Below are 17783 nucleotides of genomic sequence, written 5' to 3' on the forward strand. Positions count from 1 at the left end.
CCAGTAAACTCTGGACTATCTCCCTTCAGGACACTTGGATTGCAGTGGACGAGCAGTGTGGAGGAATATTAAATGGTTGTTGTGTAGTTTTATGGACGTTTTTGTGTCGGGCCCTATTACTCTCATATAAAGTTTTGGTTGGACTAGGAACCGGCCTCCCGGGTCTCCAGATGACCTTTGAGGAATAAAAAACTACTCCGGAGTATTCACCAGCATGAGGGGGAATTTCATTTTTTGGTGAACTATTCCTTTAATAATGTCCATGATCAGTTTAAACAGGGGTAAGAATGTAATCAATCAAAAAACATGCATGGAGTGCTGCATGGGTATCAGTTGTCTTTGTCTCTTGTCTCTACCTCTGGTGCTCTTCAGTGTGAGGGTCAAGGGGGCAGTTGTCGGTTTGAGAAGTGAAGTCACTTCCGCGTTCAACAAACTGCAATCCCCTCGGCTGTCGCTGGGGGCTGGTGTCAGAAGGGAGCAACTCCAATTGAGCCCCATGTTAAAGCAGAAGTAAGCGATCCGGTCGTTTTGGCTAATGCTGCGTTCCAGGCAGGCTTTTGAAACCGTAAATTACAGCTTCAAGTCACGACTTACGACTTTGTAGCGTTCCAGGCAACCCACTCGTGTTTCTCCGACCTGTTTTACCTGTGAAAGTCACTATAACGGTCACTCGTAACTTCTGACCCGTGAAGTCGTACCAGATCAAACTGGTACGACTTCACAGGTCGGAAAAACACGAGTTACGGGCTGCCTTGAACGCACCATAATTTCTTGTCAGCCGATGGAGTTAGCAGCCCCCGCCCTCGTCATGGATCTATTGGTCCTCGTCCCTACGTCACCACATTCAGGCGCATCCCTTGGCTGCACACACAGAGAGGACCGCCCCTTTATGCCGTTCTCTCTCCTCATTGGATAAAACTTGTAGGATATGAGAAAAGTTTTCTCCTCGGCTCAGAGCAGAGCAGAGTGACTGACAGACCCGTGTTTCAGACCAAACACTCTATGTAAGTGATTGCTGTCGGAAGATACAACTATTCAAGACTTATATTAACACAAAAATATTGCTTACTTCTGCTTTAAAATAGCCGACTTTACAGCTTAAAAAAACATATTTACAGCCTGGTAGGGGAGAGTGGGGTAAGATGAGCCACTGGGTAAGCTGACCCACCCCTTGTTTCTAGGAAACTATAGGAAAAAGTTAGCATGTGACCAAATATTTGGGAGGCAGGCATCATTTCATGGAGTCTGTGAAGATTAGAACCACGTGAGTTTAACATTTATGACCAAAAAATCATTTTTCACTCTCGAGAGTGAATTTTGTCGATCATAAGTTTCATGAGAATTGTGTTTAGACCAAAAGAGATGATTGTAAATTTGTTTTATACATGGGTTGTGGTATCTATGAGCTACAACATGAGGTAGTAAACTTAGCATGAAACTGCTCCATTTTAGCTGTGAGAGCAATAAACCCAAGCTAAGGTAGCTGTGGGGTAAGTTGAGCCACCTATCCTATACACTTAATGAATATATTTTGGCTGTATATGTCCAAATGATTAAATCAGGATTCTGTATGTTTGTGATTACAGTAATGTTCCTATAAACAGGAAAAGTTGTTTATAGTGTGCCAAACTTTACTCTCAAAGAAAAATCTCTGGGATTCTTCCCAAGATGCCACGTAATTACAAAACTCCCCAAATCTCAGAGAGTTGGTGGCTCAGCAGGAAGTCCCTGCAGTTTGTGTTCACCTGTAGCATGGACAGATGAAATATTAAGTAAAGGGGGAGGTAGGAGATGGATGGAAGGAAAGAAGGGGGGGTTGATCAATTTACCCCACTCCTATGGTCAACTTACCCCATTCATAGGGTAAGTTGAGTCACAAGACCACTTTTTTTGAACATGCTATATTTTAGAAACAGTTCTATTTACACTCATTCTGTTAATTTGTAGGGATGCAAAACATCCTGAAATATATGCAGATGTGTTAGTTAGCAACAAAACTATAATTGTCTTGATGTAGTGATCCTGAATACAAAAAGTGGCTCAACTTACCCCACTCTCCCCTACATCTTATTTTTTTGGTCTCAACCGATAGTTTCTACCCCCGCACACACTCTGAGGGGGGTGAATTTTTTTTAAACTCTACCGTTTTACTATTATTAGGTTTAAAATTCTGGCCAATTAGGGCGCGGAAACGTTGAGTGACAGGTCCGGTGACCGCTGCTTCGAGGCCAGTGGGCGGGCTCTCGGCCGGCCAACGGCCGCACCACTCCAAATATGGAAAGTAGAATCCAACATGGCGCGGTTCAAAACCCCGTAGTAGAGGCACAAAACAGACTCCCCCAAACCAATGGGGGACGTCACGGTGCTACGTCCATTCTCTTTACAGTCTATGGTGAGGATCCAAATACTAGGTGGTAGCGGGAACTGAGGCACTCAGAGTAGGAAGGTGATTTTAAAAAGCCTTTATTGCAGCATGGCCAGACAAATGAAAACCAAGCCAACGCGTTGCGGCCACAGGCCTTCATCAGGGAAATGTAGTTTGTTTAAACTACTGCCAGGCTCAACTACATGGAGGTGGAGCAGCTTCCCCAACACTGGTCACAACCTCTTGTATAACCAGTCTGTGGTTACAACCATCGCTCTCCTCTACTTGTTCGTCTTTGTGCTAAAACAAAAGGAAACATTCACATTGTTTCTGTAACTCAGTTGTCATAGAAACGCCTCAGTCAGACCTGTTACTGTATCTGTATCTGTATCGTGTGTCGATGTGATGATGCGACAGAGAGCAGACGGAGCAGGTTGGATTATGAACTCGATCTCTTTATTTCTTTATGAGTATAAACGTCGAGCAGCTCAGAGAAAAAGCGCTTCAGCTAAAAAATATAATATTCATAACAGGAAACAGTTTCCGTATCATGATCCAGGTGATATAATATAATCAAAGAACCAAAAAAAAAACAAAGGCAGTGAAAATAAATTATCTGAATAACAATAATAATAATTATTATAATAATTATAATAACAATAATAATTATAACAAACAGTGTCAAATTAGGATTCATAAACTTTTTTTGTTTGCTTGTTTCTTTTGTGAAAATTCCATTTAAAATCGTCCATGAGCAGAAAATCCAGCATATTCTCATTTAACGTAGTGAAGTCATTTACAATATTCACAGTTGTGTGTGCGTGTGTGTGTGTGTAAACAGTCCTCCTCCATCACAACAGGTACCTATAAGGAATCAAACCGTCCTTTTAATTCTTCCCACACTGCAAAAACTCAAAATCTTTCTGAGAATATTTGTCTTATTTCTTGTCAAAATGTCTCATTTCTAGTCAAAACTAAACTCTTTCCACTTAAAATAAGACTCATCACCTAAAAATGAACTTGTTTTGAGATAATTTTCATTTATTTCAAACAAATTTTCACTTGAAATAAGTAGAAAAATCTGCCAGTGAAAGCAGGTTTTTTTTAAGGAAGAAATTGTAATAAGGAAGAAAAACTTTCTACTTATTTCAAGTGAAAATATAGTATAGTCTATAAAAGTAAAAAAACAAGCTACTTTTTATGTGATGAGACCTATTTTGAGTAGAAAGAGATTTGTTTTGACTAGAAATGACATTTTGACTAGAAATAAGACAAATATTCTTGGTAAGATTTTGAAGTTTTTGCAGTGCATGATGCATCTGTGCTCCACGAGTCCTATTATTAACCCCTTCAGCCCATGGCCGTCACCATGTTGGCGTGGTGCGGGTGGCCGAAGCTGGGGTGTATGGGGGTTGGGGTGGGCAGCATGTGCCCGGCGTGGCCGAACGGCGGCAGATGGCCCATGGTCATGTGACCGGCCAGCGAGGCGGCGCTGAACGGCGAGCTCTTGGCAAACTCCTCGTAGCCGTCGCTGCAGCGTTTGCTCTTCTTGGACTTGTTGGACATCTTCCGGTTGCGCGTCTGGATTCCCTCCTTCTTCATGGTCAGAGGCCGGTTCACCTGCAGAGACCAGATTTTTTATTTGTCATTAAAGGGATAGTTCCACATTTTGGCAAATTGGCCCATTGCCATAATCCCTATAGTCATAGCAGTAGGTTTGTTACCTTAAATTGTCGGTGCAAGCTGTTTTTAGAACGGCGGAACAGAGCCGTGAGCTGCTCAGAGCTACGCTACAGAGGCTCATTATGGGATTTCTTGGTTTCCCTCATCAAACTGCACAACAAATACACAATCCAACAACTCCACAACACTCTGGTGGACAAGTTGTGAGCTGCACATTCACCACGCTATGAGATAATAACACAACGTTACCACACAGAGTTGTTTTAGAGGGAAATTCATGCAAAACCACTGATGCACGTTGCCTTCAGGGACAGTTTTTCATCAAGCAGTCTCTGTATTTACCTAAATTTGATGAGGGAAACCAAGAAATCCCATGAGCCTCCGTAGCTTAGCTCTGAGCAGCTCGCGGCTCTGCTCCGCCGTTCTAAAAATAGCTTGCACCGACAAATAAAGGTAACGAACCTACTGCTATGACTATAGGGATTATGGCAATCGGCCAATCTGCCAAAAGCTATTAGTTTAGTGGTGTATATTTAGTATTTTGTAGTGTGTATTTTTATTGTTTTAGACATTGTAGGATATATTTTATCATATATTTCCTCTTTCTTTATCAAATACACAATCCAACAACTCCACAACGCTCTGGTGGACAAGTTGTGACCTGCACATTCACCACGCTATGAAATAATAACACAACGTTACCACACAGAGTTGTTTTAGAGGGAAATGCAGAGACTGCTTGATGAAAAACTGTCCCTGAAGGCAACACGCATCAGCGGTTTTGCATGAATTTCCCTCTAAAACAACACACAAGCTGTGTTCATATGTTTTCTTTAAATCTCAGGAGCCTTTAACGCCTCAAAAGACAAAAATGACAGCGGATCAGACTAATGACTGACAGTAACTAACACACACACACACACACACACCAGTTACATTAAAAAGGAGTTTACAGTAAGTATTGCATAACATTTTAATATCAAGTTTTTGTTATAAACCTTATTAATAATGTTACATCTCACGTTACAGCTGAACTCAACCAACAGTCGACACATGGAACTAGTTTGTGTCGCATTTTTAACGCACTGATTTAAATTTTCAGTGAATCTGAACGTGTTCATCAAAGTGAAGGAAAACGTCTTGATGTGTAGAATAAAGTTTTCTCAGTATGTTTTTTTTGGATGTTAAAGGAGTTCATGTGTCACAGAAACTTGAGTTTATTTAAAGGGATAGTTCAACATTTAGTCAAGTTCTCCAATCACCATAACCCCTATAGTCATAGCAGCAGGTTCATCACGAGCTGCTCAGCTAACACAACGGAGGCGCACGGTAGTAAAGTACTTTACTACTTTCGCTTTTCCCACATTAAACTCATCAAATACACAATCCAACAACTCCACAACGCTCTGGTGGACAAGTTGTGACCTGCACATTCACCACGCTATGAGATAATCATGTATAATAATGTAACATTACGACACATGAAGCAAATACTCTGAACTACTTTGTCTTCTGAAATCCCTCCGCCCAGCAGCCGTGTCTGGAATGTAGTTCCAGCTGCATTTCCCTCTAAAACAACTCTGTGTGGTAACGTTGTGTTATTATCTCATAGCGTGGTGAATGTGCAGCTCACAACTTGTCCACCAGAGCGTTGTGGAGTTGTTGGATTGTGTATTTGATGAGTTTGATGAGATTTCTCTGCTCCGCCCATCTCAAAACAACATGCACCGATAATTAAAGGTGATGAACCTACTGCTGTGACTATAGGGGTTATGGTGAGTGGAGGATCTGACTAATAAATGTTGAACTGTCCCTTTAACGTTTTAATGAAACAAAGTGACGATGAAAAGTTTCTCTCATGAACACCACCATCATCAGTAGTTCTCAGTGTTGTTGAAGCCTTCAGACTGAAACAGTCTCTCACCATTGTGACTCTCAGGGGGAGTCGACCTCATTGTTTCCATGGAAACAATGAGGCACAAAGAAAAGAACAAACCAACACGTCCAACGCGCCGAGTCGAACCGTTCCCTCCTTCTCTCTCAACAATCAGCCGACCTGTCGACCCACTTCCTGTCTACTCGTTGACCCCTGTGTGTGTGTCTGAGTGTGTGTCTGTGTGTGTGTGTGTGTGTGTGTGTGTGGGTCAGTGTGTGACTCACATTGTGTAGTTTGTAGTAGAGGCCACAGGCGTTGCAGACGGGGTCTCCGTTGGCGTTCCTCCTCCACAGCGTGGTGGTGGTCGTCTGGCAGTTGGCGCAGCAGGTTCCTGCTCGTCTGGCTGCAGACTGAGGAGGACGAAGGGTTAATCACACCGGCCGATCAATACACAGGTTATTATCACACCGTATTGATGATCGATCACATTTTTTTTTGTTTCTTTTATTTGGGGGGGAAATTATTCATTCAGAAATTGTTGAATCAATGCTAAATTAGCTGAAGAAACTGCTAAAGCAATGTTGAAAAGGCTAATGCTAAAGCTGAAACGTAGAACTTGTAGTATGAGATGAATGTCTTTTAAAGGTAAAAAGCAGTAGAACATTGAAATCCTGCATCCACGCTATGAGATAATAACACAACGTTACCAGACAGAGTTGTTTTAGAGGGAAATACAGAGACTGTTGATGAAAAACTGTCCCTGAAGGCAACACGCATCAGCGGTTTTGCATGAATTTCCCTCTAAAACAACTCTGTGTGGTAACGTTGTGTTATTATCTCATAGCGTGGTGAATGTGCAGGTCACAACTTGTCCACCAGAGCGTTGTGGAGTTGTTGGATTGTGTATGTGATGAGTTTGATGAGGGAAACCAAGAAATCCCATAATGAGCCTCCGTAGCGTAGCTCTGAGCAGCTCGCGGCTCTGCTCCGCCGTTCTAAAAATAGCTTGCACCGACAATTAAAGGTAACGAACCTACTGCTATGACTATAGGGATTATGGCAATGGGCCAATTTGCCAAAATGTTGAACTATCCCTTTAAGTGTAACAGTTGAATAGTTTAAATCTGCAGCTAACCTGACAGGAGGGAAAACTGATGAACCAGCGCTAACAAAGCCGAAGCAATGGCTGATCAATACACAGGTTATCACAACGTATTGATGATTGATCACTTTTTTTTCTTTTATTTTGGGGGGAATTTATTCATTTAAAACATATTTGAGTGCCTTTGAAAAACAAAATACAAATTTAATGCATTATTATTATTATTAGCTATAATTATTGATACATCTTATCAATACATTTTTTTCTCTATAAACATCTGCACATTACAACAACAACAAACACACACACACACTTTCTCACAACCACTAATGTTTTACAGTGTAAAACAGAAACAGTTTATAATCAAGTCAGAGGAGGAAAATCTGATAATGATCAGATTTAAGTTTGTCAAATTTTGTCATTTTTAATCAATAATCACTTGTTGCCAGTGATTTTATTCAATTTACAGATCATATTTAGTTCCATTTTCAATATTTTAACCACAGATTTTTTTGTATATATATAAATTAAAATAATAAATCACTTATTTAATTAATTAAATCTGGACTCAGCTCAGACCTGATCGATCTAATCAGGTTTATCGATCCAGAACATTATGAAAATGTTCCAGTAATAAACATAAATGTGTGGTTGAGTCAACAGCTGATAGTTCTCCATCCATAAATGTTTTTCTCTATAAACATCTACGCATTACAGCAACGACAGAAACACACACACACACACTTTCACACAACCACTAATGTTTTACAGTGTAAAACAGAAACCGTTTATAATCAAGTCAGAGGAGGAAAATCTGACAATGATCAGATTTAAGTTTGTCAAATTTTGTCGTTTTTAATCAATAATCACATGTTGCCAGTGATTTTATTCAATTTATAGATAATATGTATTTCCCTTTTCAATATTTTGAATATTTTTGATCGATCTAATCAGGTTTATTGATCCAGAACATTATGAAAATGTTCCAGTAATAAACATAAAGGTGTAGTTATGTTAACAGCTGATAGTTCTCCATCTATCCCTCCATCATCCCTCCTCCTCCTCCTCCTCCTCCTCCCGGAGCTCCGGGGCTCGGGGCTGCTGCGCTGCGCTGCGGTGCTGAGGCCGCGGATGGAGGAAGCAGCTCGGGGCTCTGGTGTTTATCTGTGTCGGTCAGACTTCCGGAGAGGAAACAACTGGAGCTGCTGCTGCTATAACAACCAGCAGCCTGTCCTGATATACGAGCGCGAGACGCCGACAGACACACAAACGGACCGGGACCCGCGCGCGCGACCAGAGTCAGACCGAGCAGGTGAATAAAAACCCAGATCCTGGATCAGTTTAATCCAGATTATCTCCATCGATATGAGGATTAAACTCGACGACACTCTGCAGGTTTTCTTCCTTCACTTTTTTTAAAATCGCGTTCATGCAGAAATTAAAATGAACTCTTACTGTTTTAATTATGTAATTAGCCTACGTTTTTTTTCTCACAAGAACAAATATTATTTTCAGATCCGAAATTTCTTCAAAATAAAATTAAAAATGATGTTTTCTAAAGTCGCTGTTTTGACCTCGATGTGATTTATTGATTTAATTATTTAACGTCTCACACTCTGCACAGGCTTCGACTTTATTTCCTAATTAATAATAATAATAATGTGTGAATAACTGTTTAATGTTTCACTTTAATAATCATGAAAATCTGAGGTTTTTATTGTTTTAGTTCAGTTTTTCTCTCCTGGTTTTAACTGTGACTCCATTAAAACCTGCTGTTTAATTTCTACACGTGGTTAAATGTATGTGAACAGTGTGTGACATGAAGGCAGAGGTTGCATGGGCAAATCACTGGAGTTTGAAGCAGTGCATTGTGGGAAATATTTAGCTTCAGTCCTCCTCCTCTTATGAGTCTCATGTTCAGGTCCTTCAAGCTCCAAAATGTGAATGAATTGTAATAAGGTGGTGACGAGAATCCAGACGTGTCTCAACAGTTTGTTTAGATTTCTCTCATTTATCAACTGGATAAAGTTCAGCATCAACACAGTGGAATCTCCTCTTTACGCCTCACACAGCTGATCTCAGAGCTGCTCTAATAAGTCTCAGCTCCTCTGACCCTGCAGTCAGTGACGCCGTCGCCCGGGGCAACAGCAGCAGTAACGGCGGCGGCGGCCGAGCAGTTCAGGGAGCAGGAGGTGACTGGAGGAAACAATTCCTGGAAACTGATCGGAGAAAATATAACTTTCCTGGAATTGTAGCTCGTCCCCTTCGTCTCCCACTCCCTTTATTTACTACCACCTCTGCACACACACATTTACACACACACACACACACACACACACACACACACACACACACAGAGGAGACTCACCAGGCGGCGTTTGGGTTTGATGAGCGGTCGGTTCTGGCCGTTCATCTTGTGGTACAGGCCGCAGGCGTTGCACAGATAGTGACCGGTGCTGTCCCGTCTCCACAGGGGCGTCGACGTGGCTCCGCAGTTCACACACTCACGGCCCTCTGACAACAAAACACACACACATACACACACACATTTAAATAAAACCCAAACACACACACAAACACACACACACACACTGACTGAGCTCAGCTGAAACCTGCAGAGTCTCAGGTCAACGTGTCGTCACAAAATGCTGGAAATCTGCCTCCATCACTGAAGATATGAGAAGAATTTATAACTTTCTGGACAAACTATGTGCATGTGCATGTGCATGTGCATGTGCATGTCAGATTTCAGTTTGAGCTTCTCTATCAGTGTTTTTATCTGCAGCACGTTGTGTGTTTCACTTTTTTAACCTCTGACGTGTTTGTAAGTGAAGAGACTAAAGACTCTTCTAAAGTTCTTCTGCCGTCAGCTGCAGCTTCATGTCTCCCCTCGGCAGTTTCTAACATTTGTTCCCTTTTATTTCCAGTGGTGAAAACTGTGTCTGAGGATGAAAACCCGTAGATTTGCATATGAACAGACTCCATTTAATTTTTAATCCCACTTCACAAAACCAGATGAGCAGATTGGAGTCGATGCCTTTGACCCTTCAGAGCTCAGAGAGCAGAGCAGCTCGTTAAAAGAAAAAGAAAAAGGAAAAAAAAGACTTTAGAATTTAAATTTAGGTCAAAATCTTTCACTTCTTGGCTCAGTTAACACGTCGTCTACACAACCCATAATTATATTAATGTCAGTGAAACACGTTCTCCAGCCGGTTTAACACGTGGGCTCGTGTTTCAGAGGAGGAAACCGAGGCTCGGTTTCATGAAGCTGCTTCAACACAATCAGGTCTGAAGCCGAAGCTGCTCGTCATCAAATAACAATCAGGACAAAGTGTTAATGTAACGGAGACGAGGCTGCAGCACCTGCAGCTTCCTCTCACACCTCTGAGTCACACAGACCATAATAATCACAGAGTCATGGTCAACAAAGAGGATTATCAGGCTGGTTATTATATAAAACATAATTACTGGGTTTAGTATTTTATTCTAATATGATGCTCAGATCAGCACATTCATATTTAGATGATTTACATAAACATGAATCATTTGGATAATTATAATTGTCTATTATTATTATCATTATATATTAAATTTTATAAGGCTGCTTATTTAAATTGGTTTAGATAATATAATATAATAATAAAGTGAAGGTTTCTAATAGAGGTTCATATTTTTATTTCTGAGCTCAATGTTTTTTTGTTTAAATCAAATGATCTGATATTTTTCTGCAGCATTTTAATTCTAATGTCATTCAGGGTTTTTTCTTTATTATAATTAACATCACACTGTTGTGTGTAATAACCCTTTAACAGGGACATTTACTCCGCAGCGTGGCAGTGAAAACAACCGTGCAGTGTGATGACGACGGATTCACAGCAACATGAGTTTTAGTTTAGATCCAGATGTTACAGCAACAGCAGCATCTGTCTGTGTGTGTGTGTGTGTGTGTGTGTGTGTGTGTGTGTGTGTGTGTGTGTGTGTGTGTGTGTGTGTGTGTGTGTGTGTGTGTGTGTGTGTGTCAGGGCCGTTGCTAGGAATTCTGAGGCCCCTAAAGGAATACTGTGTGGGCCCCTGACTTTTCCACTTTTTTTCTTAGACTACACTGCAAAAACTCAAAATCTTTCCAAGAATATTTGTCTTATTTCTTGTCAAAATGTCTCATTTCTAGTCAAAACTAATCTCTTTCCACTTTAAATAAGACTCATCACCTAAAAATGAACTTGTTTTTAGATCATTTTCACTTGTTTCATGCAAATTCTCACTTGAAATAAGTAGAAAAATCTGCCAATGAAAGGAAGGAAGTTTTTTGTGCTTGTAATAAGAAAGAAAAACTTGCTCCACTATCAGATTTTTCTACTTATTTCAAAAGTGTCTAAAAACAAGCTACTTTTTTATGTATAACTATATGTATATGTATAAATATACTTATTTTAGGTATAATGAGATCTGTTTTGACTAGAAATAAGACAAATGTTCTTGGTAAGATTTTGAGTTTTGCAGTGTATTATCATTTTTTTTATTTAGCTTAGCCTACTTTGTTTTGATGCTAATGCAGCATTACTATGAGTATTATTAGTCAGGGTCTTATGCAGAATAATTCATCAGTCATACAAAGATTAGACTACTACACCTTTCTCCCCTAGTCAACGGTCCTGTGTGTGTGTAGCCTAGTTGTGTGTAGTTGTGTGTGTCTGTGTGTGTGTGTGTAGTGGCCACTCACCGGTGCAGGACCGGGTCTTGCCCTTGTTCTTGGGGTTGAATCCGCAGCTGGCGGCGCCCAGCAGGCTGCCGGGGTGGAAGAGGCTGCCGCCGTAGTCGTGGTGCGCGTGGGGGGGCAGCGAGTAGCTGGGGGGGTAGGAGGGGATGGTGGGGAGGGGGTGGTGGTGGTGGTGGAGGAGGGAGGAGGAAGAGGAGGAGGAGGAGGAGGAGGGGGTGTGTGCGCTCATGGAGGAGGCCAGGCTGCTCCTCAGGGGGCTCGAACCCTCCATCTTCATCAGCCCCTCTGGTAACGACACCTGGGGGGGGGTAGAGTTGAGACAAGTGTATACAGTTGAGACATATAGTTCACCCCCCAAATTGAAATTTCACTCATTATCTCCTCCCCCTCATGTGGACTAAGGGCTGGGAGAAGTTTCAGAGTCCTCCGTGGCTTCTCTGAGTTACAGGGGGTCTCGGCGTAGCAGTGCATGTCCATATGACGGTTGCAAAGGGACACCAACTGTCTTCGTAACAAAAAGACACACCAAAAAACATCCAAATACCTCCATGCTGCTCGTATGTAATGTCCGTCTTGTATTGAAGCCCCGACATGAGAAATTGTCCCGAAAATAATTAAGTAAGTCTATTTTTCAAGCTTGTTTTGTAGCAGAAGCTTCTCAAAGCTCCTCTTCGTCCAAATTTGACAAACTGCAGGAAGAGAAGCTTCCGCTACAAACAAGCTCGAAAAATGGACTTATTTAATTTTTTTCCGGACAATTTCTCATTTCGGGGCTTCAATACAAGACAGACATTACATACGAGCAGCATGGAGGTATTTGGATGTTTTTTGGTGTGTCTTTTTGTTACAAAGACAGTTGGTATCCATTTGCAACCGTCATATGGACATGCACTGCTACGCCGAGACCCCCTGTAACTCAGAGAAGCCACGGAGGACTCTGAAACTTCTCCCAGCCCTTAGTCCACATGAGGGGGAGGAGGTAATGAGGGAAATTTGAATTTTGGGTGAACTATCCCTTTAATGTCAGAGCAGTGACGAGATGCAGAGCTACTTGGAGCTAACGTCTGGAGAGGTGGGACTATTTTTTCACAGTGAGGCTATTTTATTGGATAATATGTATTTCTGGTTGAATAAAACTACATGAAATTGATTGTGTATCCCTCTTTCATATTGTCATTATTGGTAACTGTTTTATAAAAGCAATATATCACTCCAGTCCGTGGTATATGCTCATTATGGAGTGATATATTGCTTAAATATTCTTCAATAATAACTTCGTAGCCTATAGGCTACAAACAAATTAAACAGCATATGAAAAATCACTTATTTTCAGTGTATAGTTTTTTTTTGCAATATCTATTCAAAAATGGAAAATCAAAAAGTGTCTCAAACGTACTCGGAAAGTTTTTTGTGCTTGTAATAAGAAAGATTTTTCTACTTATTTCAAGTGAAAAAGTTATGTATAACTGTATGTAGGCTATATATAAATATACTTATTTTAGGTATAATGAGATTAGTTTTGACTAGAAATGACATTTTGACTAGAAATAAGACAAATATTCTTGGTAAGAGGGCACACAGCTGTGGTAAAACACTGGTGAGGGTCTAAGGACAGAGGATGTTGTTATGATGCCATGTAAAGCCCTTTGAGACAAACTGTTGGTAAAAACAGGCTATAGCCTATTGCCTTGCCTTGCCTTTATCAAGACGAAATCCAATATTCGCTACAAATACAAAGCTACTTTTTAATGTGATGAGTCTTATTTTAAGTAGAATGAGATTTGTTTTGACTAGAAATGACATTTTGACTAGAAATAAGACAAATATTCTTGGAAAGATTTAGAGTTTTTGCAGTGTATGTGTGTGTGTTAGTAGGCTAAGTGATCTATACCCTGATAGATTCCTTCTCGTCCATCCGGAGCGGAGAGGCTGCAGCGCCCCCCAGGTCCGGGGACACGTCCTTGGGCGGCGTGGGGGGGAAGGCGTAGAGGTGGTGGTGGGGGGGCGGGGGGCTGCAGTGGTGCGACGGGGGGGTCAGCGACGGAGCGGAGACCGAGACCGAGACGGTGTTAGAGCCGCCGCTGCTGCCGCTGCCGCTGCTGCTACACGGGTAGACGGCGGCCAGAGAGCTGCTGCTGCTGCTGGGGGACGCAGAGCCCTGGTGGTGGTGGGGGTGGGGGGCGTGGGGGGGGTGCAGGCTGCTGCTCGGCTTACTGAAGGGACTGACCGCCCAGGCGTTGTGGTGCAGCGCCGCCGCCTTGCCCCCGTCCAGCCAGGAGAGCCCCCCCGGACTGTGCAGCAGGTGAGGCCGGCACACCTGAGCCCCGGCCAGGCGAGCTGCACCAGACACAACACAACACAACACAACACAACACAACACAACACAACACAACACAACACAACACACAGACTTTATTAGACACAAGAATAGAATACACTGCAAAAACTCAACATCTTACCAAGAATATTTGTCTTATTTCTAGTCAAAACTAATCTCTTTCCACTTAAAATAAGACTCATCACATTAAAAAGTAGCTTCTTTTTATACACGTGTTACTTCTTTCAAGCAGATTTTCACTTGAAGTAGGCCTATAGTCTAATCTTTGTATGACTGATGAATTATTCTGCATAAGACCCTGACTAATACTCATAGTAATGCTGCATTAGCATCAAAACAAAGTAGGCTTAATAAAAAAAAGATAATATATACACTGCAAAACTCAAAATCTTACCAAGATTTCTAGTAAAAATGTAATTTCTAGTCAAAACAAATCTCATTATACCTTTTTTTTTTTTTTACTTCTTTCAAGCAGATTTTCACTTGAAATAAGTAATAAATCTGACAGTGGATCAAGTTTTTCTTTCTTGTTACGAGCACAAAAATCTTGCTTTGACTGGCAGATTTTTCTACTTATTTCATTTGAGAATTAGTTTGAAACAAGTGAAAACTGTCTAAAATTGAGACATTTTGACAAGAAAAAAGACAAATATTCTTGGAAAGATTTTGAGTTTTTGCAGTGTAGATTAATTTATTTGTCCTTTGCAGGAAAATTGTTTTCACTATTCCATACTACAGCCTCGACAAGTGCAGACAGTCGAGAAAAAGGACCACAGGAGTGTGTCCTGGACCATATTACATGCATTTACATGCATTCCCACATTTCATACTACACCCCCAAATACATAGAAACATAAAACCCCACACCCTACCTAGTTTACCACATTTACATAAGCATTCCCTGAACATGATTATGTTCTTTACATTTTCTTATTTAGTTCTGAAGAAGAGGAGGATGAGGAAGAAGAGCTGGTTCCTCTGGTTCATCATCATCAGACTTGTTGATTCACTCTGACACAGACAAACTCAGTTAAATCAGAGGTTTAGGCTAACTGTTTTTTCTTTTCCTGCAGCAAAAGAGCAGAGCTGCTATTACTTTTTTTTAATCTCAATATAAAATCATAAAAACAAAAAACTCACATTTGAATTCTCATGTTAAAAACTCAAACTGTACACTGTGCATATTTGTTGCTTTATATATTTCTACATGTATAAGAAAACACTGCAAAAACTCAAAATCTTACCAAGAATATTTGTCTTATTTCTAGTCAAAACAAATCTCATTATACTAAAATAAGACTCATCACATAAAAAGCAGCTTGTTTTTAGACACTTTTTACTTCTTTCAAGCAGATTTTCACTTGAAATAAGAAGAAAAATCAGTTTTTCTTTCTTATTACAAGCACAAAAAACTTGCTTTCACTGGCAGATTTTTCTACTTATTTCAAGTGAAAATTTGTTTGAAACAAGTGAAAATGATCTAAAAACAAGTTGATATTTAGGTAATGAGTCTTATTTAAAGTGGAAAGAGATTAGTTTTGACTAGAAATGAGACATTTTGACAAGAAAAAGGACAAATATTCTTGGAAAGATTTTGAGTTTTTGCAGTGTATGATTTGTTTTTGTTTTTTTATTATTAGGCTATCTTTAATTCTATTATTATTATTACTACAGACTGATGCTGTTGTTTTATAGAATTATTATCTATATATTATCAGTTTTTCATTCCCTAGTTTTGTGCAGATGTGGATCCAGATGTTTTATTCCAGCTTATTCTAGGCTAACCACGCTGCTGCTGCTGCTGCTGCTCCGTCTTACCGTGCGCCTGGCTGTAGGACACCCTGGCCCGGGCGGAGTTGTGGTGGTGGTGGTGGTAGTAGGGGTTTCCCTGAGAGTCCAGGTGGTTAAAGAAAACGTCCACCTCGTCCGGCGGCAGCAGCTGCGCCGCGGGCTCCATGTAGCTGTGCCCCAGGTGATGGTGCGGGTTCGAGTCCGCCGGGTGGTGTTGTCCGTTCAGCACGGCGGCGGCGTGGTGATGCATCCAGCGCGGCGGCTGCTGCTCCGACGACACGTCCATCTCCCTCCGCGGTAGTTAGAGTCTCTCTGTGTGTGTCTGTGTGTGTCTGTGAGTGTGTAGTTGAGATGATGATAAGTGTGTCCGTCCTTCACGTCTTCAGCGCCGCCGTGTCCACTGTGTCCATGAAGCTGCAGCAGCGGATCAACCAAGACTCAGAGTCCACTTCCACTTCCAGTTCCACTCTGCAACAAAACACCAGAGTTCAGGTTTTTACTGAGCAGCTGCACTGATTCACATTAGTAGAATTATTATCATTATTATCATTATTATTATTAGTTTGTCTTGTCTGTAACAACATCTATTGCACGTCTGTCCGTCCTGTCCTCTGTTGCTCACCCTGAGCTTTCTCCTGGTTTTCCCTGTTAAAAGGGTTTTCTATGGAGTTTTTCCTCAGTGGATGTGAGGGTCTAAGGACAGAGGATGTTGTTATGATGCCATGTACAGTAAAGCCCTTTCAGACAAACTGTTGGTAAAAACGGGCTATACAAATAAAATTGCCTTGCCTTGCCTAGTTTATAATAATAATAATGATAATAATAAATCGGATAATCTCCAGTGGAACATGTCCATTTACCTCAGTGTCACAGAGACAGAAACAAGCTGCTGCTCCACCTGGTCGACTTTTATCCACAGTGTCCACTCAGCTCTCTGTCTGTCCCCACGCCTCTTCTTATTCTCTTTCCTCTCTCTTTCCTCTCTCTTTCCTCTGTGTGTGTGTGTGTGTGTGTCTGCGCGCGGACGGACTGAGGCTGACAGCGCGAGCACCAGCAGCTTGTGGAGCTCAGGGCGGAGTCAGAGTCACGGAGCTGCTGCGTCTTCAGCCAAACCAAGGAGGAGGAGGAGGAGGAGGAGGAGGAGGAGGATTCATCCACAGGCCGGAGAACAGACCTGCTGCTGCTCCTCCTCCTCCTCCTCTATTACTGTGTTGTAATGTATTGTAGCCTATACCGTGTATTTTATAAGTAGGTCAACTTGGCTAAACCGGCATGTTACCAGAAATGTTTATTACTGTAATGTGCATTGTCTCTGTACATTTAAACCAATAAACTAAACTAAACTAAACTCCTCCTCCTTTATTGTATGCACTGTAATATATTGTGTTGTAATGTATTAGCCTACACCATGTATTTTATAAGTATAGACATAGTACTGTTTTGGTTTTGTTTTCTTGTTTCTTTTTTAATGCATTTTCATTATTGTAGTGTTCAAGTCCCCAGAGACTACGGTTGAAAATAATATCCAACTTGGAATATGTTTATTAATGTGCATTGTCTCTGTATATTTAAACCAATAAACTAAACTAAACTCCTCCTCCTCCTCCTTTATTCTATCCTTTATTGTACTATGCACTGCAATATATTGTGTTGTAATGTATTATAGCCTATACCATGTATTTTATAAGTAGGCATAGTAGCTACTGTTTTGATTTTGTTTTCTTGTTTCTTTTTTAATGCATTTTCATTATTGTAGTGTTCAAGTCCCTAGAGACTACGGTTGAAAATTATATCCAACTTGGCTAAACCACAGAAATGTTTATTAATGTGCATTGTCTCTGTGTATTTAAACCAATAAACTAAACTAAACTAAACTAAACCAAACTCCTCCTCCTTTATTCCATCCTTTAT

The 17783-nt window shown here is 41.0% G+C and overlaps 1 protein-coding gene across 2 annotated transcripts; it reads right to left on the reverse strand.

The window, feature by feature from the left end:
* Window positions 1-3712: 3712 nt before the first annotated feature.
* Window positions 3713-16158, reverse strand: LOC146986856 (GATA-binding factor 2-like). 2 transcript variants are annotated; one of them, XM_085775734.1, is made up of 6 exons: window positions 15900-16158; window positions 13635-14080; window positions 11747-12041; window positions 9395-9540; window positions 6209-6334; window positions 3713-3985 (listed from the first exon to the last, which is right to left on the reverse strand). In XM_085775734.1, exons 1-6 carry the CDS (start codon window positions 16156-16158, stop codon window positions 3716-3718), a joined length of 1542 nt encoding a protein of 513 aa, XP_085631860.1. In that variant the 3' UTR covers window positions 3713-3715. The 2 variants fall into 2 exon arrangements, with proteins under 2 accessions (XP_085631860.1, XP_085631859.1); XM_085775733.1 differs by having other exon boundaries at window positions 11747-12045; window positions 13630-14080.
* Window positions 16159-17783: the final 1625 nt, after the last annotated feature.

Source organism: Trachurus japonicus, chromosome 5, assembly GCF_045865225.1.
Source record: "Trachurus japonicus isolate A0001 chromosome 5, Traja_1.0".
NCBI lineage: Eukaryota > Metazoa > Chordata > Actinopteri > Carangiformes > Carangidae > Trachurus > Trachurus japonicus.